The sequence below is a fragment of the Myotis myotis genome, unplaced genomic scaffold (assembly GCF_014108235.1).
Source record: "Myotis myotis isolate mMyoMyo1 unplaced genomic scaffold, mMyoMyo1.p scaffold_m19_p_2, whole genome shotgun sequence".
Classification (NCBI taxonomy): Eukaryota; Metazoa; Chordata; class Mammalia; order Chiroptera; family Vespertilionidae; genus Myotis; species Myotis myotis.
Window position 1 is genome coordinate 1,116,217 of NW_023416324.1, and position 26,691 is coordinate 1,142,907.

At 61.1% G+C, this 26,691-nt stretch overlaps 1 protein-coding gene across 1 annotated transcript in view; it reads right to left on the reverse strand.

The window, feature by feature from the left end:
- Positions 1-3,825: 3,825 nt before the first annotated feature.
- The window catches only part of AJAP1 (adherens junctions associated protein 1), a 78,387-nt gene continuing 55,521 nt past the window's right edge, over positions 3,826-26,691 (reverse strand). Inside the window, exons 3-6 of the mRNA XM_036352643.1 lie at positions 12,911-12,998; positions 10,020-10,262; positions 7,465-7,595; positions 3,826-4,279 (exon numbers count right to left, since the gene is read on the reverse strand). Coding sequence (XP_036208536.1) covers positions 7,523-7,595; positions 10,020-10,262; positions 12,911-12,998 — 404 coding nt within the window. The 3' untranslated portion in view covers positions 3,826-4,279; positions 7,465-7,522. The remainder of the gene's footprint in view (positions 4,280-7,464; positions 7,596-10,019; positions 10,263-12,910; positions 12,999-26,691) is intronic.

A 26,691-nucleotide genomic window follows, 5' to 3' on the forward strand; every position in this document is an offset into this window, starting at 1 on the left:
ACTGCGTGATCCGGTGCCACTGGGCACAGCTCAGCCGCCCGCGGCCGCCCACGTGCTTAACCTCCCCAAACTGAAGAGGCATCGAACGCGGACGTGGGGTGTGCGGGAGCACGTCGGAGCCGGAGGGGCCCATTCTGGGGCGGCCGCTCTGCTGCGAAGGGGCTACAGCTATTCCCCACCAGCCCACGGCACACAGGGAGACTCGGCTCGGAGCTACACTCCCCACCCCGGACCGGCTCTTCTCATGGGGACCCGCTGGAGCCCCGGAGACGGGCCGGGTGTGCTTGCCGCCTGCGACTTCCTAGTCATTTGAGGTCAACATTTCTCTTTGGTGGACGATGGGGGTGGCCTGAGACAGGACTGTCTCTACCACCGTTTACCTAACCCTGCACCCAGGGCAAGCCCTGACCCAGAGTGCAAAGCCCACCGCCAGGCCCCGCCGCCAGGCCCCGCCCTGCTGGGAGAGAAGGGCCGCTGCAGAGCTCACAGGGCCGGTCAGGTAAGAGCTCGCCGGGAGCCCCAGGAAGAACGCCGCGTGTCCCAGACACGCACCTCGGCTCCGCGTGGGGAGAAGCAGCTCGTTTCCAGCGCAGGAAGCGCTGGCGGAAAACACCCAAGCGCCTCAGATGGAGAGTCTGGCTCGTTCGCGTGGGCTGTGCTGTTGGCGATGGAAGACAAACAAACAATCCACAAACAATACGGCTTAGCAGGCCCGCGCCGCAGAGCACCGCTGCAAACGCGTGAGTCACAGCGCGGCCGGGGTGACGGCGACGCCGAGGCAGGCGCGGCTGGAGGAGCACGCCATCGGGCGGGTGGAGGCCCAGATCCTGCTGGCCAGCTGCAGAGGTGTTTCTCTCCTCCCGGCACATATGAGCGACGCCCTCTTTACCACTCACAGGGCAGAGCAAGAACGGCCCGACGGCCACACAGCCGGGGGCTCAGGGGCTCTCCCCGCTGTGACCCGCGGGCTGGCGGTGGGAGACGGGGAGCGATGGCCCGTGGGTGCGGAGGTTCACTGACAGGAGAGGATGAGGGTGTCAGAGCACAGGCCCCCCAAAGCTATGTGCTGATGCCGCCGAGAAACAAAAGCCTCAAAGGACCCCGCCCAGCTGTGCCCGGCTTCCTGTCCCGGCCCAGCTCAGCCCTGGTTCCCCTGCCAGAGCCTGGGCCGGCCAGGCTTCCTGGGCGGCAGATAACAGACCAAACGGGGGAGCAGCACAAGAGGTGGACTGCCCAGCTGGTCTTCTCAGTGGCGAGCATCGCCCTAGGAACCAGGAGGTCACGGTTCGATTCTCCGTCAGGGCACATGCCCGGATTGTGGGCTCGGTTCCCAGTAGGGGAGGGGGCATGCAGGAGGCAGCCAATCAATGATTCTCTCTCATCATTAACGTTTCTATCTCTCTCTCCCTCTGCCTTCGTCTCTGAAACCAATAAAAATATATATACATATCCCATATAATAAAGAGGTGATATGCAAATTAACCCTCATTCCCTCACAAGATGGCTGCCTACGACCAGGCCGGCAGGGGGGTTAGTGAGGGACGACCAAAAGACTGAACAGCAGGCTGCATGGGTTGACCAGGCCAGCAGGGGGGGGCCATGAGGGGCGACCAGGCCAGCATGGGGGGCATTTGGGGGTGACCAGGCCAGCAGGGGGGCAGTTGGGGGAAACCAGTACAGCAGGAAAGGGGCAACTGGGGGAGACCTGGCCAGCAGTGGGGGGCAGTTGGGGGCGACCAAGCCAGCAGGGGGGCAGTGGGGGCGATCAGGCCAGCAAGGGGGGGCAGTTAGGGGTGACCAGGCAGGCAGGCAGGTGAGCGATTAGGAGCCAGCGGTCCAGGATTGTGAGAGGGATGTCCGACTGCCGGTTTAGGTCCAATTGGGCATAAACAGGCAGTCAAACATCCCCCAAGGGGTCCTGGATTGGAGAGGGTGTAGGCTGGGCTGAGGAGACCACTCCCCGCTGCCCCCCGTGCATGAATTTCATACACCGGGCCTCTAGTCCTACATAATAAAGAGCTAATATGTTAATTAGACCAAACAGCAGAACCACCGTCCGGACGACCGCTCTGGGGTCTGAGCCGGTGGCACAGGGTCAGGAAGCGCCTCCCCCTTAGCACTCGGAGCTTGTAAACAAAAGGGTTTGCACCGTATTCCAATCAGGTACAAAGGACAGCAGGTGGGTGAGTTTACAAGGGGCTAAGCCTAGACGTGGACGTGACCATGCGGCCAAGGGCTCCCCGGAGCCAGGCCAGCTGTTCTGCCAGCGTCTCAGGGCCTCCGGTGGGCAAGGGACCATGGCCGGCACTTACCGAGGTGTGTCAGAGGGAGGCGGGGCCCCGGAGGCATCAGGGTGCCACCAGCCCAGCTAGTGAGTGGGCGCGAGGTCACGGTCGGCCTGGTCTCCACCCTTTTACCCAGATTGGTGCGCACCCTCCTGGTGAAATCCATTTGCACGGGGGCCATTTATAGGAGACAAGCCACACACACACTCATACACACACAGACACACACACAGACACACACACTCACACACACACGCACACACACACACACACACACACTCACACACACAGACACAAACACACAGACACACACACACACACAGAGAGAGACACACAGACACAGATACACAGACACAGACACACAGACACACACACACAGACACACACTCACACACACAGTCTCACACACACACACTCAGGATCTGGGCCCCCTGGAAGGGCAAGTTCTCTCATGGAGGAGGTCCTCCGATGGCGGCCATCTCCCACAGCGCCCCTACGGCAGCAAGCGGGGTACGGGCACCTTCATCGGTGGGGCTTGGAGGGTGCCCCATCTGCATAGACTGTGGGTTGGGATCGTGACGAGACTCCGGCGTGGGGTCCCATTTCCACGGGGAAGCCACACGGGGGAATCGTTGACAGCAACACACACATGTTGGCCAGCGGGAACCCACAGACACTGTGTTTGCTCCGGCCTCCCCACAAGATTCAAGGTCACCCTGGGGCTCAAGCAAGAGCCGGCAACCTCTGCCCACGAATGTGCGGGGACAGAGCACGCCAGGGCATGGCTCGCGTGGGAGCAGCCGGGCCCCACCCACAGGGAATTCATCTCGTTTTCCAACAAACTGGGCCGCCTCACTTTCCCAGCTCTGCGCCGACGTACGTACGTACACACGTGATAAGGATTCAGTCCTCTACTTGTTGGAACTGGAAAATGTCTTTAATTCGATCTACGCTTGGATAACACGAAGATGGCCAAGACCCCGCCCCCGCCCGATGGCACCCGGGCCCAGGGCGAGCAGCTGCTACATAAATACCCACATGGCTTAGTGGCTTCTTCCAACAGTCAGGTAAAAAACGGTAACATGACGTGTGTGCGTACATATATGTATATATAGGGGTATGTATATAAAACCACGCCTTCTTCATCCGGCCCGAGGAACACGCCACACGCCTGGCGCCTCTCACCCAACACTTGCAAACGGGGGACACGCCATTGGAGGGTCTGTGGGTCGAGGAGGCGGTCCCCCAGGACGGGTGGCAATGAGGGACCAGGACCCCCCCGAAGAAATATGCCCACTCGGGCTGCGTGTCCAGTATATGCAGATATATATGTGCGCGTATACGTTTGTGTGTGGGGGTGTGTGCGTGTGTGCGAGCCGGCGTGTAGTGTGTGCGCGTGTGCGTCTGCAAGGTAGAAAACACCAGTGTATTCCGTCCGTACTAAGCATGTCACATCAGTCGGGTTTGGTGACCGATAACACTTTTTTTTTTTTAAAAAGGAACATCGAAGATATTCAAAAATTGCTACAGTACAAAAAAGTGTGTGTGTGTGTTTATATATTTATATACATCGATATTCCCCAGAAACAGTGACTCTGCGGAAGGGATGCCCAGCCCTGCTTCCCGTGAGATTCCCACGCGGGCGCGCGTGGCTCGGCGGTTCACCAGGTCCCTCGGGTCCTGCATGGCACATAACGGTATTGTCGGCACAGTCAGAAGCGTGGACAGCGCCCGCCTCCCCGGGGGCGTCCGCTTCTGCGCTGGGCCTGCTGCCTCGGCCTCCGGTCCGGCTGGCGTTCTCCCCTCGTCCTCTGGTGCTGGGGGAGGGCAGCCCCGTAGGCGCGAGCTTCTCTATAAAAATATATTTGGCCTCTGGCGTCCTGCTCCGAGTCCCCGCCGGCACACAGCGGTGGGAGTGCGTGAGCCTCCCTCACATAGTGTAGTTTTGGGTTTGTCAGTGTAGTTGAGTTTTTTACAGGTTCACCCACGGGATCCTGTGTGGAAAGAAGACAAGAGGCGATTACATGGCAGCAGGCGGAGGGCAGGGGGGTCCTCGCAGACTCCCTGGGCCGCGGCGACCCAGCCCCGTCCCTGTGCTGCCCGGCGGACGGCCGCCCCGTGTCCTCGGGACAGGACGGTGCCCCGCGGCCCCGGGCACACCCGGGAACCCCAGGCAGGAAGTGGGCCCGGGCCCACGTTCACGGGAAGCGGCGGACAAGCCGGTTCAGCTCCCAGCCAGGAGGGGCAGGGCTCCTCAGAGGGGTCACAGGGCGCCCGCCCCCACCCCAGGCCGGGCTGCTTCCCGCCGAGCTCCGCTGGGCGCTGGCCCCTGGCCCTGGGCTCTCGCGTAGAGAATGTTGTTCCTCCGACGGACAGAGGCTGCCGGCCTGCCCGTTTTTGGGGGACAGAGCGGCCAGGCTCAGGTGCTCTCCGTTTCTGATTAGTTCGGGCTCCAGTGGTTTTGAAAGTAAGAACCCCAAGATGGATGTCCCCTGGCTCCGGCCGGGGGCCTCTGTCACGTCTCGGGCTCCATCTGGGAGGTAGCGGCCTCGGCGAATGGAAAGGTCTGGGCGCTGAAGTTGACTTGTATGAAAAGTGACAGGAAATGAGAGCCCAAGAGCCACCCGGGTGTGTGTGTGAGGCCGCCGTCCTGGGAGCAGGGAAGACCGCGGCGTCCTTGCGTCCTGCCCGGCACACGGATGAGCTGGGTCGTCGGGGAGCCGGTCTGGGCCAGGCTCTGTGGGCTCATTTCCGAGGCCGAACCCGGGGACACGGCGACGCTGCCCGGGCTGGGGGCCCGTGTCCACCTCTGGCGCATCGCCGACCACCCGCTGGCAGGAGGCGCACTTAGCCACGCCTGGGTCCCCGACGTGCCAGTGGGTTCTCGCGAGCAGAGGGGTGGTGACAAGCTGTCCATCGTCATAAAAAATGCATTTGCAGAGGCTCCGCTGCCAGGCCCTAGACAAACACCTCCGCTGGCTCTCAGGCCCTACTTAAACGCTTTCACATTAATCGGTATTTATTTAAGGGGTAACCGGCACCCCAGTAAATCTGAGCCGTCTTCCTGGTGACCCCCGCCTGAGGCTCGTGTCCAGGCATTCATTACGAGAATCAGGACACTCGCTCCCGAATGTGCTGCTCCCAGCGGGTGATAAACGGCTCCCGACACCCGGCCCGGAATCCTAAGCGTCCATCAGGGCCTCGTCCGCGGGGACGGGAGGTGGCCGGACAGAGCGCTGCTTCCTGCCGCTGGCTGGAGGCCGAGGGGGGCTGGCGCCCTGCAAGTCCTGGGGGCACTTCTCGCCTCACCTACCTGCGTCCACAGTGAGCGAGGGGAGGTCTCCGGACAGGGGGTCCCCTCCTGTAAACAGGGTGCTCCCGAAATAGCTCCTCGGGCACCTTCGGAGAGTGGAATCCAGACACCTTGCCGCCTGGGGGCCTGGGGTGATCTGCCCCTCCCCCTACCGCCTGACTGACCTCGGCGAGTCACGTAACCTCGTGCCTCTCTTTCCCGTCTGGAAGGGGACCCTGGGAGGACGGAGTGAGTTCGCAGACGACGGAAAGAGCGCTCCCGTGAGCTGCCATTCAAACGCCCGTGTTAGGGAACTGTCCCCATGGGGGCGCTACCTGCAGCCAAAGGTGTGCGTGCTCCGGTGCCTGGCTGCTGGCCAGATCCTGTGTGTGTGGGCCAGCCTCCCGGCTCAGAGTCTTATGCTCTGGTTGCATTTGAAAACCTTTAAAAATCCCTGCAGAGCTGCTGGCCCCGGCGGGCGGCCCGTGGAGGCGGTCCTGGGACAGGCGGGACCCCCTGTTCCTGAGCGAGGCCCCGCGGCAGGTCTGGCTGCAGCCACGGGAGCTCCCGGGGCCCCAAGGAGGTGTCCACCGAGGCAGACAAAGGTGCAGGCATTTGAGGACTGGGCCGTGCCGTGCCCATCCGGCCTTGAACCCGGGGACAGAACACATCCTGCCCACATGTGCAGGGGTTCAGCCAAGGCATTGAGGGGGAGGCTCGCTCTCCGTGCTAATCTCATTACACTTCCCTGCCCGTTGGCTGAACGTCGCGCTGAGCAGGTCATGCTGGCGTCGGGACAGGGAGCAAGGGCTGGGATTTAATTTGGAGCAAACACACTATTCATTAGGACGGGCCTCGGGACAGAGCGATCCTGCCAGGCTGCTGAGAGCTGCTGGCTCCCTGGGCTCCAGCTGAAGGCCGCCAGCCCCGTCCCCGAGGGTCCCCCAGGGTCCCCGAGGGCCCGGGGAGCACCTCTCTGCCTGGGGCCTGCATCCCCTGACCACGGCTCTGCCCCGGCAGTGCCCACACCAGAAGGTGAACAGAGAAAGGAAAACACCCTCAAATCTCCTCCACCGCCCAGGGCAGCGGGGGCCCTGCTCGCGGGAGGACCTGCCTCGCCTTGGGAGGGAAGGCGGCTCCCTGAGGATGAGCAAAGCGGGGACCCTCAGGACACCCAGCCTCCAAGGGGGGAGACAGACTTAAAAAGCCCGCGCCCGGGGCTGCGCTGTGACTGCGCTGGCAGGACCCGCAGCCCTGGGGCGAGACCCAGACCTGAAGGAACCCACTTCCCACCCACATTAGCGTTAATCTCACCGAGGGCGAAGCGAATGCTCCCGCCGCCTGGCGGGAAGCCCCCGGCTGCCAGGGCCCGGCTCCAATTAGCAGCCGCCTCACTCTTCCCTGTCTCTCTCTGCCCTCTTCCTCCTGCTCTCGTTTCTGTGTCTCGAAGTTGGGTTGTAATTGTGCTCTGAGCCCCGCCCCCGCCCCCCCCAGGTAGGGGCGTGCGACGGATGGTGGTGCCCGCCCGCTTGGGCACTGCCCTCAGGGCTGCCCGTCCAGGGATCGGGCGCCAGTGCTGCTGTCCCCGCCACTGCAGGCCGGGCCGCAGTGGCCTCCGTGGGGAGGGACGGACACGGACAGAAACAGCTCTGGTGCGGGGTCAGGGTGCCTGAGTCACCATCCCTCCCCCTGCCCGCCCCCCCCCACACACACACACACGGGGATGTGGGGCGTTTCTCACCCGGGCAGCGGGGAGCCCACAGCCCAGGCCTGCGGGCGGCTCAGAAAGGTCACACACCACAGTTCCTCCCAGGGTGACCCCGGCGGGAGGGGCCCCCAGAGCGAGGACGGGTGGGGAGGGAGAGGCAGAGGGAGAAAGGAACCTACCGTGACACAGACACACGGCGTCCGCCCTGCCCCCAGGAGGTAAAAAAGGCTTTGCCAGTCAGCAGGAGATCTCGAACCACTTCTCAGACACGAAGGCCACGGGAATGAGGTGCCGATCCGAAGAGGAGGGCCTGCGGCGACAGAAAGGCACGGCTGGCACGGCTGGTCCAGGCCCACAGGCCCGGCGGGCCCGCCTCCTGTGGCTGACGCCCCTTCCACCCTGGACGGCCTTGGAGGGCCCAGGGCCTGGGGACTGTCCTGGGAGCACGGTGGTGGGGAGGCGGGGGGCTCGGGCCCTGGGGCCACCTCCAGAATTCAGCGCTTGGGTCCCAGGACAGGCACAGAGCGCGGGTCGCTGCCCGCGAGGACAGGATGGGACAGGTTTACCACACACCGCAGGGCGGGCAGGCCTGGCTCCTGAAATGGCACCCCTATCTGTCACCTTCCAGACAAAGCTGCCACCTCCCAGGTTGCCGGGCACCGGTCCATCCTTGCTGTTTCAAGGGACCTGGCATATATGGCACACTGTTCTTAATATGTTTGCTCACCTTCTTGGCACTATGTGTTTTAACCAAAGTCACCTCTCTGAGAAAGGTTGTTTCCCCAGGTAGGGATTTTCCCCTGAAGTTAGGGAGGGAATAAAACCTCTTAACTGCCAGGTGGGTAATTAATCACTTTAACTATGAACAATCATGCTTAAGCTACATAATCTTTACTCCCTGGAATGGAGATAAGAAACGCCCTAACCTTTGGAATAGAGATTGATAGGATTGGAATCAACTGGTATAAATACAGATGTAACAAGACAGAACTTAGAAGACAGAACCTACACAGAACCTAGAGACAGAAGAACTTCGCTGGAGAGAACATGGCAAAAGATCCTGGACAGAAACTGGCCATAGAACCTAGAGACAGAACCTGGCTACAGAACCTGGATAGAACATGGCAAGAAAACCTGACTAGAACCTGGTGACTGAACCTGGCTGGAGAACCTGGACAGAACCTGACTGGAGAACCTAGTTAGGGAACATGGCTACAGAACCTGGCTGGAGATCCTAACCAGAACTTCGCTGGAGATCCAGACCAGAACTTGGCTGGAGATCCTGGCTAGGCTGCTGATCACCTGAACGCTGTCTCTGTGTCATTCCTTCTTTGCCGACTCCGTCCACACCTTTGGGGACCCCTGGACCTGCTGGGGTTGGACCCCAGCACCAGGTCAGCAAGGGCCGGTGGAGCTTCACCTTCCACCGAAAAGCAAGCACCTTTCCACCCACGGTCCCTCGCCAGGTCACGAGCATGCCCACCATGCCACCCTGCCTGTGCCACCCTGCCCGTGCCACCCTCTCTGTGGACACCCTGCCCATGGACACCCTGCCCGTGGACCCCCTGCCCGTGGACACCCTGCCCATGCCACCCTGCCCGTGGACACCCTCTCTGTGGACACCCTGCACATGGACACCCTGCCCGTGCCACCCTGCCCGTGGACACCCTGCCCGTGCCACCCCGCCTGACACAGGGTCAGAGCGGGGGAACAAAGTGAAACAGGCCCCATCACCGTCCCCCGCCCACCCCTGAGGCTGGGGCGCTGGCTGGCAGGGTTCCTGTCCAAAGTGGTGGCACAGTCAGTGAAATGGCATGAAAATCCTTCCGCCAAGTCCTGGGAGCTGGCCCTCCGCAGGCTGGGGGTGGCCCCCGAGCTTCCCAGTGTCCTGGAGTGTAACAGGTGGTGATGGGAAGGTCGGTCCTGAGGCCTCCCCTCTGGGAATGGGGCATCTCACACACAATGTGGACGCGCAACGGGGAGCAGCCGCTGGTTCCTCAAGGGACAGGCTGCGTCAGCCACGGGCCCTCCAGCTGAAGTCACCCCATCTCCCCAACTGGTTCTGGGGTGCCTTGGGCAGGGTCGCCAGCTGCCGTCCTGCACTGACAGGGACCCCCAAATCCACCTGCCTTCCTACCCATTTCCTCCTCAAATTAAGCTGGTGCAGGGTTTTTTCTAATTTATAAAATGAGGCCTGAGTGTGCGGCCGCTTTTAGAAAGGAGCTTATTGATGTTTTAATGTAATTCCGGACGCACTGGCCGCTGACTCAGGTGCTGGAGGGCACCCAGCGCGCGTTAGGGCCGTGCGCGCTCAGGGATCGCTCCTGGTTAATAAGAACATGGCTGGAGTCCGGCTGGGATCCCATGGTTTTGCTCGATTCGCTGCGAACACTTTATGGATGCGGGTCAGAGACACTGACCGGGAGGGGGGGACCCATCGGGAAGGCTGGCACTGGGGGCTACAAAGCTGGCTTGGAGCTGGGGGTGCAGCGACGCCCGCTCCAGGACACAGAGGCGAGAAGGGGCACCGAGGGGGCAAGACATTCGCCACTGCCCAGGGCAGGCCGGGCGGCTTCTGGCAGCGGCGGCGGCCTCTCTCTGGGTGGGGGAAGGCCCTTGCGTTTGCTCGGACCCTCAGACCCAGGTGAAGGGTACCCCCCACCCCGGTCCGCAGCCCCGCGACCATCCTGTGCGCCAGGGGCCCGCAGCGGCAGACGGCCCGCGCCGAGCTCACCGGTTCCCGTTGAACGTGGACTTGTACTCGCCCACGGAGCGCAGCGTCTCGTCGGCGTAGGCGGGCACGGAGGCGCGCACGCACTCGTGGGAGCACTGCAGGCCCTCGCTGTAGGCCGTGAAGATGTCCAGGCTGCTGGGCACGCGCGCCGGCGGGAAGTCCGTCAGGTTCTGGCAGCTCTCCTCCTGCTGGTCCATCTTCCGCGGGCGGCCGTTCCTGCGGGGGTGCCCGCTCTGCGCGCAGCTGGGGGCAGGCGTGGGGTGTGGGCCAGGCGGACACAGAGCCACTCCAGCCCCCAGCCACCCACCTTGGACTCCATCACTGCTCAACGGGGACTCCCAGCCACCGGGAGATCAACCGCAATCTAGCCATTAGCACTTTTTAACAATAAAATTTGAATTTTGAATGTGTCCAATATCGCTCTAGCCAGTCTGGCTCAGTAGATAGAGCATCTGCCTATGGACTGAAGGGTCCCTGGTTCGATTCCGGTCAAGGGCATCTGCCTGGGTTGTGGGCTCAATCCCCAGTGGGGGGCGTGCAGGAGGCAGCCGATCCATGATTCTCTCTCGCCATTGATGTTTCTATCTCCCTCTCCCTTCCTCTCTGACATCAATAAAAACATATTTTTTTAAAAATGTGTCCACTTTTGCAAGGAGGGCCAGGGGCTTTCTTATCCCAGAGCGGAGTCCTTGTTTGGCCAAAGAAGGTCATCCCGACCGTTGTGCTGACTCAGTTTCCCCAGGAACGCCGCGACGAGATGGAAACGGCGGGTTCTCACGGGGAAACCTTGGTGCTCATCCGGGCCTGGTCACGTGTTTCGGATGGGACTACGTCCTTCTCTTTGGGGACAAGTGGGGCGTCGGCCCCCCTGCCACGCCCACGAGGTGGGAATAAGACTGGACTGTCCTTCATTCTTTCACCGCGACTGGATCTGTGGTGGGAACTGTCCTGCCCACCCAGGAGGCCCGCCGCAGTTCCCATTCCTCTGGACCATGGAAGCTTCCAGATGCCGCCCGAAACGAACACAGGGACCCAACCCTGTGGGCCGAGGGATCTGGGGAAGTGACAGTCAGACCCGTCCCTGTCCCTGGATGTCCCGCTGGCGGGCTCACCAGCAGGATGGGTGGAACTTCTGTCCCCACGGAGGAGGGTGGCGAGGAGGGAATTTGGGGAGCCCCACTTTGGGGGACCTCAGTGGGGCACCAGTGCCCTTCCCCTCTCCTCCCCTCTATGCTCAGCGCTGATGCCCAATGAGAGGCTGCAAGGGGGTCGTGTGCCCAGGCCCCTGAGTCAGGTGTCCCCCTGCCCGGCTCCCCTGGGAGAGGCCTCCTGCCTGCTGGCCTGGAACCCCCCCCTCCCCCGTCCCCAAGGTCACGGAACCCACTCATCCCTCTGGGTCGTCTTCCCTGAGGGCTTTTTGAGGGTTCGCTGCAAACGAAAGCGTGTGGGGAAACCAAGAGGAAGCTGGCAGCCTGTCACCCAGCGGGTCACAATCTGCTGTCCCCTGGGGGGAGGGTCATCCTTCATCAGGACGGTCGGCGGGACTGGGGGCCAGGCACCGTGTGGCCCGCCCCTGCCCAGGGCACCGCTGGAAGCTGAGTGCTGGCCTCGTCCTCTGCCCCGGGAAACTGGCCATAGGCGGTGGGGGGCTGGGGGGGGCGGTGCCCAGGCCTCGCTGGCCTGTGGGAGGTCCTTCCCAGCCCTGTGCCTCCCCATCTGTCTTTGCTGACCCCCCTGTCCCTGTCCATCTTCGCTGACCCCCCTGTGACCCCCTGTCTGCCTTCTTTGACCCCCCGTGCCCCTCCATCTGCCTTCACTGACCCCCCTGTGCCCCACTGTCCACCTTCGCTGACCCCCCTGTCCCCCCCTGTCCGCCTTTACTGACCTGAAAACCAGCTTTCTAGCTACTTCCGCGTGTGGATGCCCAGCCGCTCCCACCCACAGCCCTGCCAACTCTGCGGGCAGCGGGGGAGCATTTGGGCGAATTACTCTGCGAGGGAGTCTGAGCTTTGATGCCAGAAGGACCACGTTTGCTGCGGGAGTGGCTGCAGGCAGACAGGGGTCACCCGGCAGCTCCCGCTTTTCCCAGGGGGTAGCAGGTGTGTGTACACGGCGAGGCCAACCTCAAAATAGGCCAATTTCCAGGAGGAAATAGGCAGAGACAGGCGCCAGGAGCACAGCAGTCACCTGACTCACAGACGCGGGCGGCTCGCGGAGGCAGGAAGCGGGGGAGGAGGCTGGGCCAGCACCGGGCGCCCGGGGCAGCCCGTGCCAGCGAGGCCGGGGGCCAGCGAGGGCCAGTGCAGCCACTGCCAGGCTGACACTGGGAAGTGAAGAAAAAGGCTTGGGGCCCAGTCGGTGTGACGCAGTGGTTGAGCATCAACCCATAAACCAAGAAGTCACGGGTCGGATTCCCAGTCAGGGCACATGCCTGGGTTGCAGGCTCGATCCCCAGCAGGCGGCGTGCAGGAGGCAGCTGATCGATGACATTCCTCTCGTATTGATGCTTCTCTCTTATCAATGTTTCTATCTTTCTATCCCTCTCCTTCCCTCTCTCTCTAAAAATCAATAAAAACATATATTAAAAAAAAAAGAAAGGAAAAGGAATGCGCCCCAGGGGGCAACCCAAGGCACTTGCTCCGGGAGAAAGGGGTGCAGAGGGGTACGCCTGCTGCCTGAGTCAGGACGCCGGCTCTCGGCCAGCCTGCGGGATGGGGGCTGCGGAACCAGGGGCTGTGCTATGGGGGGCCCGGCCTGGCACAGAGAAACAGTCCCCCGGGCTGTGCCTGCCGCCAGGTTGAGAAGTAGGACCCTTTTGTGTGCACGCCTGCCCCCCCACCCGGGGACCCCCGCAGCCTCCATTTCCAGACGAGAAGGGCCGGGACCCTTACCAGTTTTTTAAGACAAGAGTTGTGATCAGAGCAGCTATGACCATGATGAGGGAGACGGTGATGGTGACGATCTGATGGACGGCCAGGCCTGGAAACAGAGGGGGAGGGAGACGTGAGACGGGGTCATGTGATAAAGGCGTCCAGACAGGGGCACCTGAGCCTGTCCTGTCAGCCTGGCTACCGGCGCCGGGTCCTGTCGGTGGGCAGCCTGTATGCGCCCGCGAGGGGCCGCAGGGGATGCTGCGTGGGGGCCTCACAGGCCCGCGGGCCCCTCCTTCACACACCAGGTGCCGGCAGGTGCTGTGGGCGCCAGGGCTGCCCTCACCCGGAGTCCAGGGAGGGGAGCCCCAGCCACGGCCTCTCTCCTCCCGGAGCCCTTTCAGTCCCCAGGTGGTGACCTGGCCCGTGGGCAGCTGGTCCCCGGCACCTGCAGGGCCTCACCTGGAGCAGGGGAGTCCTGGCCGGAGCTTCGCCCAGGACCTGTCACCCTCCTCTCCCCTCCCGCCCCGGGGACGTCCTGCTCCTGGCCACGGAGCAGCAGGCGGCTGCCTGCAGGTGGGGCGGACTCGCCTGACCCAGGAGGCCCGGGAAGGTGCAGGACTGGTGGGAAGGTGGGAGCCAGCGTGCAGCTCGGGGCCAGCTGGATCCTTGGGACACGGCTCCCATGTTACTCCAACACGTGCACGGCCTGGTGAGTGTCAGGGAACGAGAGGTCCCGGGGGGCTCTGTGGTCGCCCTGCTGTGTGTGAAGGGGGGAGGGGGGAGCAGGACGGGGACAAAAGGGCTCCAGAACCAGGGCAGCCAGAGCCCCGGCCAAGAGCCGTCCACTAACCCCACAGGCAGATGCCAGAGGAAGAGAGCTCTCCTGTCCTCTCCCTCCGCCCCCCTGACCCCCCTGCCCCCCGCAGCAAGAACCTTACTCACCTGGGCGTCAGGTGATAGAGGCCGAGGGGCCAGCAGGGAGCCGGCAGGTGTCGGCACACCCCCACCCCCACCCCACGGAAGTGCTCATGCCCCGAGTTCTTCCACCTGAGACCTTTGAGCACCTGTCTCTCCCCACGCCTGGCGCCCAGGCCTGAAGTCCCTTAGCAGAGCCCACCCACCGCACCCCCAGGACCCCAACCCAGCAGGCCCCGCGGGGAGAAGCACGCGTGTGCGGGTCCCGGCGGAGGGCTTCCGAGCGCAAGGTTCCTCTGGCGGCCTCGCAAGGACACGGTCTCGCACACAGATGTTCCTTCTCCACCGGATATGATCCTCGGGGCGGGGGGGGGGGGGGGGGAATTGCTAGCAAATGACTCCGAGTTGGCATCACCAGACGCCAGCTCTCTCATCCTGCGGCCCCTCTTCCGTTAGTCGGGGGAGATGCCCGGCACTGGCAGGAGGGGGGCGCTGGAGGAGACAGTGTCATGGGCTCCCTCATTCATTCTTTTGTCCGACTCGAGAGCCAGGTATTGCGCACCTGTGGCCCAGGCAGTGCCAGGACTCACCCCCTCAGCTGCGGTGCCGCCCTCCGGAGCAGCCGCTCTGGGGCCCATTATTTACAGTGGCGGCATTCACTGCTGGTTCTGGCCCACGGTTCCCATAGACTGGTGCCCGCTTAGTCACATCTGTGAGACAGCTCGGCTCTGCCCCAGGCCTGCCAAATCCGCCTGCCAATTGAGCTAAGCTTTGTGCCATATGGACCACCCTCAACCTCCGCAGCAATGGGGTGCCCACCGGCCTCAGGAATCCTGTCTGCTCACCAGCTTCCCTGAGACGCAAGTGAGACATGTTGGCAGAGAGGACGGAAAAAAAAGGATGCCCAGTTTAATGGACAAGCCGGGAGGATGGCCGCTCAGTCCCCCTCATCCTCCGTCCACACGCTCCCTCAGGCCCAGTCCCCCTCACCCTCCGTCCACACGCTCCCTCCGGCCCAGTCCCCCCCACCCTCCGTCCACACGCTCCCTCCGGCCCAGTCCCCCCCACCCTCCGTCCACACGCTCCCTCAGGCCCAGTCCCCCTCACCCTCCGTCCACACGCTCCCTCCGGCCCAGTCCTCCCCACCCTCCGTCCACACGCTCCCTCCGGCCCAGTCCTCCCCACCCTCCGTCCACACGCTCCCTCCGGCCCAGTCCCCCCCACCCTCCGTCCACACGCTCCCTCCGGCCTAGTCCCCCCCACCCTCCGTCCACACGCTCCCTCCGGCCCAGTCCCCCTCACCCTCCGTCCACACGCTCCCTCCGGCCCAGTCCCCCTCACCCTCCGTCCACACGCTCCCTCCGGCCCAGTCCCCCTCACCCTCCGTCCACACGCTCCCTCCGGCCCAGTCCCCCTCACCCTCCGTCCACACGCTCCCTCCGGCCCAGTCCCCCTCACCCTCCGTCCACACGCTCCCTCCGGCCCAGTCCCCCTCACCCTCCGTCCACACGCTCCCTCCGGCCCAGTCACACTGAGAGACCACCACGCTGTCCTGAAAACTAGGAGCTCATCCTGTGTCTATACTTCCCGTGATGGGATGTAAGCTCGTGATGATGATGATGATAATGGTGATAGTGATGGTGATGATGATGGTAATGGGATGGTAATGGTGATGGTGATGGTGATGGTGATGGTGATGGTGATGGTGATGGTAATGGGATGGTAATGGTGATGGTGATGGTGATGGTGATGGTGATGGTGATGGTGATGGTGATGATGATGGTGATGGTGATGGTGATGATGATGGTGATGGTGATGGTGATGGTGATGGTGATGGTGATAGTAATGGTGATGATGATGGTGATGATGATGGTGATGGTGATGATGGTGATGGTGATGATGATGGTGATGATGATGGTGATGGTGATGGTGATGATGATGGTGATGATAATGGTGATGATAATGGTGATGGTGATGGTGATGGTGGTAATGATGATGGTGATGATGGTGACGATAATTTTGGTGATGGTCATGCTAACATTGGTGGGGATGATGATGATGATAGTGGTGATGATGATGGTGATGATGATGACAATGGATGATGGTGATGATGGTGGTGGGGATGATGATAATTTGGGGGGGATAATGATGATGATTGTGATGGTGATGATGATGGTGATAATGATTGTGATGATGATGATCATAATGGTGGGAATGACGTGATGATGATGAAGGTGGTGATGATGATGGTGGTGGTGGTGGTGGTGATCATGATGGTGATAACGATAGTGATGCTGGTGATGATGGTGAATGTGATGATGGTGATGGTGGTGATGGTGATAGTATTGATGATGATGAAAGTGGTAACCAATTGGTGGTGATGGTGATGGTGATAACACTGGTCACAGGCCTGCTCAGCATGTGACAGCAACCATTTGGTGTGTATTATACCATTTAATCTTGGCAGCAACTCTCAAAGGCAAATACTGTCATCATAAATGGAAGGGGAAAATATCTGGGCAAGTTTGTGTGAATTCCTTGGATGCCTTAGGGTCCGCTGGCTCCAAAGTCCATGCAAAGCAGTGCGATATATATGATTCTGAGCGCACACTTTGTTAATCTCAGTTTTGGCTTTCACCAAAACTGGCACTCCCTCCCCTACATTCCTGGGGGCGGACAAGCTTCTAGATCATGAAGACAAGTATTTCAGCCTCGCCACTTCCTCCACCAGCAACCGCTCAGGAGTGCTCCAGGCCCAGCCCAACAGCCCCTCAGCCATTTCTTGGCAGGTCACACCCCAGGCCCATGGCAAGAACCGGGCCTGTATTTCTGGGGCTGACCCCGCCCTCCTCAACGCCGATGGAGGTGGGGGACATAAAGACACGGTGAGGGGAAGTGCGCCGACAGGAGCTGTGGGGACTGGCTCAGGTACGAGGCAGTCCAGCCGGAGGCACTGCGGGTCACCTGACAAGAGCAGAGCGCCCTGGTGTCCATTCCCAATGGCGTCCGTTCCTGAGGAGGCCCAGGCGCTGCCAGATTTTGACCCCTCAACGTGTCACCGAGGGGATTGTCCTGCTGGGTTGAGTATCTGTAACAGCAGAGTCCTCGGGAGGGACGGGTCCCAGGAGCAGCTGTCGCAGCTGTTGAGTCCCTGCCATGCCCCTGTGGGCGAGGACGGGAAGGCAGCCTCCTCCCGTTCTGGTGGATGCAGGAAACTGAGGTCCAGGGGGGATTGTTGGCTCAAGGGAAGTCCCGCCCCCAACTCATGACTAAGAACCAAAGTCCATCTCTTGCCTGAGGCCCTTCACTCCCCATCATCACAGGTTGGCTGTCTTTTGAGGTTTCCACTGTCAAGGTGATTTCAAAGACAGCTGCAGCCTCTATCTTATTTTTTAAAAATATTTTTTATTGATTTCAGAGAGGAAGGGAGAGGGAGAGGGATGGAAATATCAATGATGAGAGAGAATCATTGATGGGCTGCCTCCTGCACGCCCCTCACCGGGGATTGAGCCCACAGCCTGGGCCTGTGCCCTGACCGGGAATCAAACCGGGACCTCTAGGTTCATAGGTCGATGCTCACCCACTGAGCCACCATGGCCTGGCACAGCCTCTATCTATCAAGCTGGGCCACACAGCCAGCGCTGGGCAGCTTGCCCACTGGGGCTGGTCCCCGGAAGCCAGCTGTGGACAGAGCTGTCACTCTGTGTGACAGTTCCCCAGGATAACTGATGAGACAGGAGTCTCAATTTTCGGACCTAAACTCAGGGGGCATCTTCCCAATGCAGTCCATCCACGGCCTCCAAGGTACTCCAGCCGCACACCGCTCAGCTCCCCTCCACTGAGGTGGGAGAAACGGCATCTTTTGAGCTGAGAATGTTCAGATCACGAGACCACTGTCTGGAGGGACCTCACCCCGTGGGTCTATGGATAGGGATGCCCCGCCCCACACCACCCCACTTCCCTCCTTCCTCACCCATCTCTCTCCACCTTAAAGCACGTGCCCTCCGGTCAGGTCTCTGGGGACCATCCAATAATGCAGCGGGGACATCTGTCCCTTAAACCCTCTGACCCTGGGCAGGGCGACCCTGGAGGGGATCCGTGCCCACTGCCAGGAGGGCTGTGTGTGGGTGACAATGATGTCACCTTGAGAGCATGTCAACTCTATACCCCAAGAAAGGAAAAATACAACTCCGTCCTCTCCCCTTTCAAGGTCAGTATCGAATCCATCTTCAAAGTGTTTGCAATTCAGACGTGGTCCCCGGGCACGCCGCATGCCAGGTGGGGCTCCCGCTCCCCCTCCGACAGGTGTTCCCGTTCCTGCTCATTTAGGGGCTCTCTCTCCTCCCGGTAATCGCCACTGTGTCCCAATGTGCTGGGATCAGCTGCCACCGGGTCATAAACATTAGACCTGGGATAACGGGTGGGGACAGACGGCTCCCCGCTCCGCACCCTTCAGCAGGGCTTTGATGCTGTATTGGTGGAGCTTTGTCTTAAGATCGAGCCCCAAGGATCGGGGGGATTCGCCATCCATCTTGGGGTCCGGACAGCATCTTATGCAATGAAGGGGAGCAAACGTGGACCACAGTCCCCTGCAAAGGCAAACCCACCCAGCGCCTCCGTGTCCAGCACCGGGGGTGGGGGGGGACTTCTGGCGGGTGGACTTGGGGGGCAGGACAATGGCCCTACCATCAGCCGGGGCAAAGGGATGGCATTTCTGTGTCCGGGAGCTCAGGCCCCAGTGCAGGACGCCGTGAGCCCGTGGTGCGGGGACAGCGACCCAGGGGCTGAAGGGTCAAGGGTGGCTTCCCGGGTTTCAGGTTGGGAGGTGACACTGAGTGTAACAAAGTGCCACCCTGCACAGCAGCCACTCCCTTCCACAGGGGCTGAGATGACCACAGCACGGGCTGGAGGGACAGCCTCGGGGACACGGTGCGGCTCGTGGGGGACACAGCGAGGCTCACGGGGGATACGGTGGGGCTCGCAGGGGACACGGCGGGGCTCGTGGCGTCCACAGCAGGACTAGCAGAAGGCCAGCCCCACCTTCCAGAGGACACACATATTCACGCAAACAGGCACGTGTGCACACCCACATGCGTACACGCACGCCCACAAGGCACACACGTGCACACATATGCACACACACGTGCGCGCACACTGAGTTTATTGCTCATCTCATTTAAGAACAGCGGGAGCCGGCCCCAGGCTGCTGTGTTCGATGTGGAAATGGCCCATTTCCTTCCCTCCACTCCCAGCGGCGGGAGCATCTCACAAAGGCCGGAGGCCGGAAGGAGGTGCCGGGGCGGGTGCCACGGGCCAGGCCGCCCGTCACCGTCAGCCAGCCTCCAGGGAACAGGCTGCTGTGGAAGCAGCACCGGCCGGGCCTGGCAGCCGGGGCTCGGGCCCAGGTGCCAGCTGAGCCCGTGACCGCATTACTCACCATCGAGACGGACTCTATATTTAGCCCTGAAAACGGTGAATGGATCAAAGGGCTAAGCACACCCACAGCCCGCTGGCCTCCCCTCCTCGGCCCAGACACGCCTGTCTGCAGACGAGGAGCCTGCGCAGCCTGGGACCAGCTGGCGCACAATAGGTGTGCAGAGGGGTGGCCCTCAGCCTGGTTACCAGAGGCTCTGGCCCTTCCTGGATGGGACAGCTGGCTGGGCGTGTGGGCTCCACGCAGGGCCCGGAGCAGACTCTGCCCTGACATGGCCAGGCAGCCGGAGGCGGGGGTGGCAGTGCCGTGCTGAGGGTGAGGGAGAGGGGGTGCACCACTTCCCATCGGGGCTCTCAGCACCTTTAAAGGCTTCCTGGTGGGGAGAACCGTTAAATCTCACAGCCACCACGGTCTTTATGCCACCAGCTGCCATTGTATCAAAAACAACAGACAAGTAGGTGCATTAAAAGGCCCAATACCCCCAGCCCAGCCAATGGCGTGTGTGTCCCTCCTGCTGCCCTAGGGGATCCCCCAGCCCCCAGGATGGGTGGTGATGAGATTCCCCTCTGCCCCCGCCCACCCCAGCTCCGAGGGAGCCCCTGCCGGGCCACCTGGGGGAGGGCCTTGCCCAGGTAGGACTGGGCCTCTCCCTACAGCTTGCCCCCTGGGCTGGGCGGTCAGGGGGAGAAAGGCGGGGCAGTGTGGCCTTGGGCACTGTCCCTGCGCCACCAGGAGAGCAGGGAGGAGGGCCCAGAGGTGGGGCCAGGGGTGGGCGGCTCCGGGTGGCAGAGGCAAGCCGGCGGGAAGACAGCGGCCCTTTGCTTTGCTGGGGGCCCTGAAACACCGAGTCCTGCTTGGGGGATGGCCTCTTGCCGGGAGAGCAGGCAGAAGCGCGGGCCGGGAGGTGTGCAGTGCAGCGTGGGAATTCAGGACGGGTCGCCGAGGGCTCGGGAACAGAAAGGCATTGTGCTGCCGCCCCCGAAATGCCAGCTCTCCCTGGGCGGAGGCGTGCGTGGGCCGCGGGGGCGGAGCCGGGGCTGCCACGTCGGAAGAGGACGGGCCCAGGAGCACGGAGCCCGGCTCCCCGTCTGCAGGACCCACTGGCTGCTGCAGAGCCGCCTCCGCCCAGGGCCGGCAGTTAAAAGTTTAGGCTTCTGGCCCCACTGTCTCCATGGCAACCAGTTGTGGCCAACACATGGGTGGGGCTGCTTCCCGGCAAGGCTTTGCCCACGGCCTCGGGCGTCCACATTTCCGATGACCGTCACGGTTATGACACGCCACCCGTCTGATTTTTCCCTTCTGAAAAGTGTAAGAAAGCCACCGTTAGCTCCCGGATGTACGAAAACAAGACACAGACGGGATCTGAGCCATGGGCCACCGTTTGCCTGTGGAATCCTCCCGACAGCTTCTCCTGCAGTGTCCAGCACCGAACATGAGATTCCAGGGCACGGCAGGGACCAGGGCCGATGTACAAACACCGAGGGGGCAAAGCAGACAGAAGAAGAGGCTTGTAGCGCACCCAGGGCCCGAGGCAGCACCCGGCAGGGACTTGAAAATACCGGCGAGAGACTCAGGAAAGCACGGACTTCAACACGAAGTCTTTCCAGAGAGAGCAGGGGCCGTCTGTGAATGCGAACCTCTTACATCGACGTCATGCCTGTGAACAATGCACAGACTGACATATAAACAGCACACGGGCTGTTTGGGGAAGAAAACAAGCTATTCCTGCTAATTCCCGTGCCACCAGCCTTGGGCAGCTCCTGCTCCTTTTGGGCCGTGGCTTCCCCACCGCACAATGGGGACCTGGGGGTCCCCAAACCGTTCCCCTGAGGCTTATCGTCACCCCTTCCGGGGGCTGGCGAGGAACCGGGGAGGGGGCTCTGGGGTCCTCATGCTCTCCTCACAGTGTGGCCCCCCTCAACCCGTGTCCGCACTGCAGCTCACATTCCTCTAAGAACTCGGAACGCCTTTGGGCTGATGGTCACGTGAGGCCCTTTGCAGCCGCGACGACGGAAGTTTCTGTAAAAGGAGAATCTCAGGCTCCAGCTGCATTCCTTGTTCCTGGTGTGTGCGCATCAGTGTGCATGTGTGTGCACCTGTGTGTGCATGTGTGTGCACGTGTGTGCCTATGTGCGCGTGTGTGCACCCGTGTGCATGTGTGTGCATCAGTGTGCACACACGTGTGCAAGCTTTATGTGCGCATGGTGCTCTGACCAGGGAGGTGGGGCGGGTGGATGAGTGGGTGCCAAAGGCGTGTCCCGCACCCCTGAGTGGGTCCTTATTTAGAAACAGCCTTTGCAGATACAAGTGGTTAAAGATCACCATTATCTCGGACTTCAGGGCGGCCCTACATCCAATGACAGCTGTCCTTACAGGAGAACAGCGGGGGCGATGTGGTGCGCACAGAGACCGGGGCAGAAATCCATGTGCCGGCCTGGCTGGCGGGGCTCAGTGGGTGAGCAGCCATCTACGAACCAGGAAGTCAAGGTTCCATTCCTGGTCAGGGCACACACCCGGCTTGCCATCTTGATCCCCAGTCGGGGGCGTGCAGGAGGCAGCTAATCCATGAATCTCTCTCATCATTGATGTTTCTATCTCCCTCTCTCCCACTCCCTTCCTCTCTGAAATCAATAAAAATATATTTTTTTAAAAAAAAGAAATTCATGTGGTAACAGAGGCAGAGATTGGAGCGATGCGGCCACAAGCCAAGAACAGCTGGCGCCACCAGGCCTGGAGAAGGCAAGAAGGAGCCTGCCCAGCAGACTGTGGGGGAGACGGCCCTGGGACCCCTGGGTTTGGGACTCCTGGCCTCTGGAACTGGGAGGAGCACGTCTCTGTGGCTCTAAGGCCCCCTGTTTGTGGTGACTTGTCAGTGGGGCCCCAGGAAGCTCTTCCAGTAGAGGTCACCGTTCCAGCAGGAAGTGAGAGGGGCGGGGAGGGCTGGTGCAGCTGCCTGGGTCTGCGGGGCCGCAGGGCCCGTGTCCACACTCAGTTCCACTCACTCCAACCGCACTCTCTGCTCATGTCCACACGGCCCAGCACGGAGGGGCCCGGGACGGGGACGTCTCCTAGAGAACGCGTTGCCAGGACCCGCGGCCTGGGCTGGCCAGATGCCACCAAGATTCCCAAATCGCCCGCCTACTCTGGACTCAAAGCCAAATGCAAAAGCGGTGCCTCCCAGCTCAGGAGGCCGCCTTTCACCCCCCACCCCCTGTGCTCCCAGGGCGCTGAGGGGGCTCCCAGCCCGGCCATCACTCATCCCCCGCTCGCCCGCCTCCAGGAAGAGCTCTGGCTGCGGAGGGTGGTCCGGCCGAAGGAGGGGGAGCCGGAGCGTCCCCTTGGACCCCTCTCAAGGCCGTGCTGAGCTTCATTATTTTCTAATCAAAGCGCCAACCTGCCCTGGGTCCAGGCTGAGGCTGTGGGCGGCGCTCCTCCCAAAGGCTGGAGAGAAGCCAAGGCTGGGAGTGGAGAAGCGAACAGGAGAGCCGAACACCTGCCCGCGGGAGAAGGGCCGGAACCAGCGCCCGCAGCCGCCACGGGTGCTGCTCGGGGAGCGGAGGCGCCGAACAGTTAACGCAGAAAACAGCCTCCCAGCCTCTCCGGCCAACTCCGTCCTGGGGGGCGTCTCTGACGACCGTGTGAGACGCCGTGACTTAGCGTGATTGCGTGTGATGGCTTGGATTTTACCTCAGTTCTCGCCGGGACGGGAACGCAGCAGCGAGCTGCACTGGCCTCCTCCTTCCTTCCTCCAGGGACCTCCTCCTAGGGGTTGGCGCAATGACCTTGGCCCCGGGCGGGGGGGAGCTGCAGGAGGGGTCTGGACCCGGGGCCCCTCAAGAGCTGCACAGCCCAGCATCCAGGCCCCCGTCACCCTGCCCTGCCCTGTGTCCCTGTGAGCCAGGGGGCTCCACTTCCTGTCCCATTTCAGGGTAGCGCCACTGTCGGTGGGCCAACCACTCTGCCGGGCCTAGAAGTAGAATCTGTCTTTGTGTGAGCAGGGTGTGTGTGCGTATGTGCATGCGTGTGCGTATGTGCATGCGTGTGCACCGGTGTGTGCTGCAGACATACAGCTGGGAGTGCTGGTGTGTGTGTGCATAGGTGTGCACATGTGTGCAGTTTCTATGTGTGCATGGGGCTGTAGGTGCAGTGTGCGTGTATGCGTGTGCACACACGTGCCTGCATCTGTGTGCAGACCGGCCCCATCTCTGGCCCAGCTGGGCCGGCCCTTCTCTTCCTCCCGGGGCCTCCCGGTGGCGCTCAGAGCCACGCGCACCGAAAGAGCTCAATAATTGCTCTGCTGATTGATTCATTGACCTTGGGCCAATCACTTCACTCTGCCTGCTCATCTGCCAGAGGAAAAGTACACGAGAGTCCTTTGCAAATCACGAAGCATTGAACGAATGTGAGGATTAAGCTGAGGCCGGGACGGGAGGCAGGGCTCTGCCAGCATCTGGGAACCAGGGCCCCTGGCTCTGAACCCGCAGGCAGAGCCGCAGCCCGTGCTGGGAAGGCTGGCCTCGCGGCCCCGGACGGAATGACTCAGGCCCTCAAAGGCCAATTTGGTCCACACGCTCACGTCCCTGGAGGTCACAGTGACATTGACCAGAAGTCTGTGTGCCTCTGCGTGTCCTCTCTCCACTCTCCTCTCCTCCTATAAACACTACCTGCCCCCCCGTCTGTCCACACAAACCCTCCTGCGCCCCCATCGCGTGACCCCCACCGTCTGGACGGCCATCGCAGCGTCCTGGGCGCTCTGGGTCTGCAGTGCCCACTGGGACAGCCTCTCCCACGATTGTATCATCGGGCCAATGAGCGCACGGGCCTGGCTGGAGTCAGAGGCCGGTCATTCCCAGCCAGTGTGAGTCGGCAAGTCAGGATCTGTTCTTGGCAAGGCCTCCTGCAGACGGGTCGAGCCAGACTGACCTTCACTTTGCAAATCCGCCCCAGCAGCTCAGAGCACTTACGGGTTCAGGTCAAAATGTAAAAGACAAGCCCGTTGGGGGAGGGAGAGGGAGAAATTAGAAAACCATTCAGGCCCAAGTGGTTGCAAGCTCCTGGCAGAGCCTCAGCATTTATTTGATAGCTTACTGCGGAATGAATGAGTGAATGTGTGAATGAATTAATGAGTGAATGAATGAACGAGTGAATAAATGAATAAATAAGAGTGAATGAATGAATGAGTAAATGAATAAACGAATGAGGGAATGCATGAATAAATAAGTGAATGAGTGAGTGATGAATGAATAAATGAGGGAATGAGTAAATGAGCAAGGTAATGAATGAATGAGGGAATGCATAGGTCCCTGGAAGAATGGGTCTGGGAGAGCAGGCACAGATGTCGTCTACGGGTGCCATCAAGTTTGTTTTCCGTGTTTCTCGGCCCAGGGGAGCCCTTTCCCCTTGGATCCCCTACAACCACGTGGCGTGGCCCCTGCCCGCCCACCGTCCCAGCCCTGCCTCAGGCCCCGCCACCACGCAGGAGTCCCAGCTGAGCAGTGGCCAGTGCTCACGTCTTTGCTTTCACGACTTCTGCCCTGTGTCCTGCTCCCTGGGGACTCTGATGAGTTCTGATCACATGACCAGGAGCCAACACGGCCTCAGGGGGTCCCCCCTCAGAAGAACACACTTACCAAGAGCCTCCCCCTCCCCTAAAGGTGGCCATGGGTGGAGGTGGCACTGCTTCCATCACGGGGCAAAGGTGGGGACACAGGCCCAGCGTCAGATCCCCAGGCCCATCCTGGAGGCAGGCCTGGCACCAGCACAGGGCCTGCGGGCACCTGAGGGTGCCGCCTGGAGCAAGCCGGCCAGCTGAACCCACCTTTCCAGGCGCCTGGACACTGGACAGCGGTTGGCAGGTCAGCCACTGCCACACTGGTTTCCCTACGGGACAGTTACCGAAGGAAGACCGAGAGCCCATTCATGGCAGCAACAACCTCCGAATGTCAGGGGTTGGGGGAAAGTAACAGTACTGTCTCTGCACTATTGTTCTACCTGGGAGCTGGGTGACAATGTTCTTTTTTAATACATATTTTTATTGACTTCAGAGAGGAAGAGAGAGGCGGGGGAGAGAGTGAGAAACATCAATGATGAGAGAGAATCATGGATCAGCTACCTCCTGCACGCCCCCCACTGGGGATCGAGCTTGCCATCCAGGCCTGTGCCCTGACTGGGAATCGAACTGTGACCTCCTGGTTCATAGGTCGACGCTCAACCACTGAGCCCCGCCGGCCGGACACAATGTCCTTGCTACGACTTATGTTGATGATTCACGAAGGCAGCAGCTTTTTCCCGCACCCACAGGGAGAGGCTCAGGGAGACACTGAAAAGGGTGATAAGATTTCAGATTCCATTATTTAATTTCTTTTACTTTGTATCTTAAAAGAACTTCAAACGTAGAGGAACAGGACAAAGTCACCTCGGACCCGTCCCCAAGCCCCCGCCCAGGAGCCAGCCGTGGCCCCGGCATTTTCTGATTTCTGACCACGTGTCACCTTCCGTTTTGGCTCCTCCCTGACTTCCTGGAGTTTGGATTCATTTTCCAGGCTCCCTTTTGCTGGCATGACCTTGTGTCGAAGGTCTCAGAAGTCCCATTCTGCAGAATGCCCCTCCATGTGGGGGAGGAAAGGCGGGAACGGGTGCTGTGCTCTCGGGGACTCCTGGGGCGGGGGGGGGCGTGAGGTTGGCCTGTCCCCTCCCCGGGGGGGCAGCTCGGACCCCTGGGCCCAGAGGGTCTCTGCCAAGTGTCTTTACTGCAGTCACTTCCCCCGCTTTGTGGGAATCAGCATTTCCTGGGGGAACAAGGATCTTCCGGGAGTTCTCGTTCTGGGAGGGAATCTGGGGTGTGAAGTCTCATTCCTCACGGCTTTCACCCCCTTTACCGTCTGCCGGGGTTTCTGGCCTGAGTATCGCTGCGGCGGTGGCCGCTGCGCTGGTGCCACCGTTTTCCTGCATTTGTTAGCGCCTTTCCACCACCACCAAGAGCCTCGTCCGTTTGTCTCTATTCCCTCAGCCCCTCCTTCAGCCGGCGGCTATTCCAGAGGTTTCCACGGCAGAGCTGCGAGAGCCTCTAAAACACGCTGCAGCCTCCTGTGCAGTCAGGGGCCCGGCCTCTTTTCCCTGAGACCAGCGGTTCTGAACCGGCGGGTCGCCAACCTGGGGGTTGCGACCCCTTTGGGGGTCGAACGACCCTTTCGCAGGGGTCGCCTAAGACCATCGGAAAACACATATATCATCACGTATTGTTTTTGTGATTAGTCACTATGCTTTCATTAGGTTCAATTTGTAACCATGAAAATACATCCTGCATATCAGATACAGTGGGGCCTTGACTTACATGTTTGATTCGTTCCGAGACCGAGCTCGTTAAGGAGCTCGTTAACTCAAATTACTCTATCAACTCAATGCAAAAAATCGGCTGAGAGACAGCTGGTATCTCAAAAAACTCGTTAGT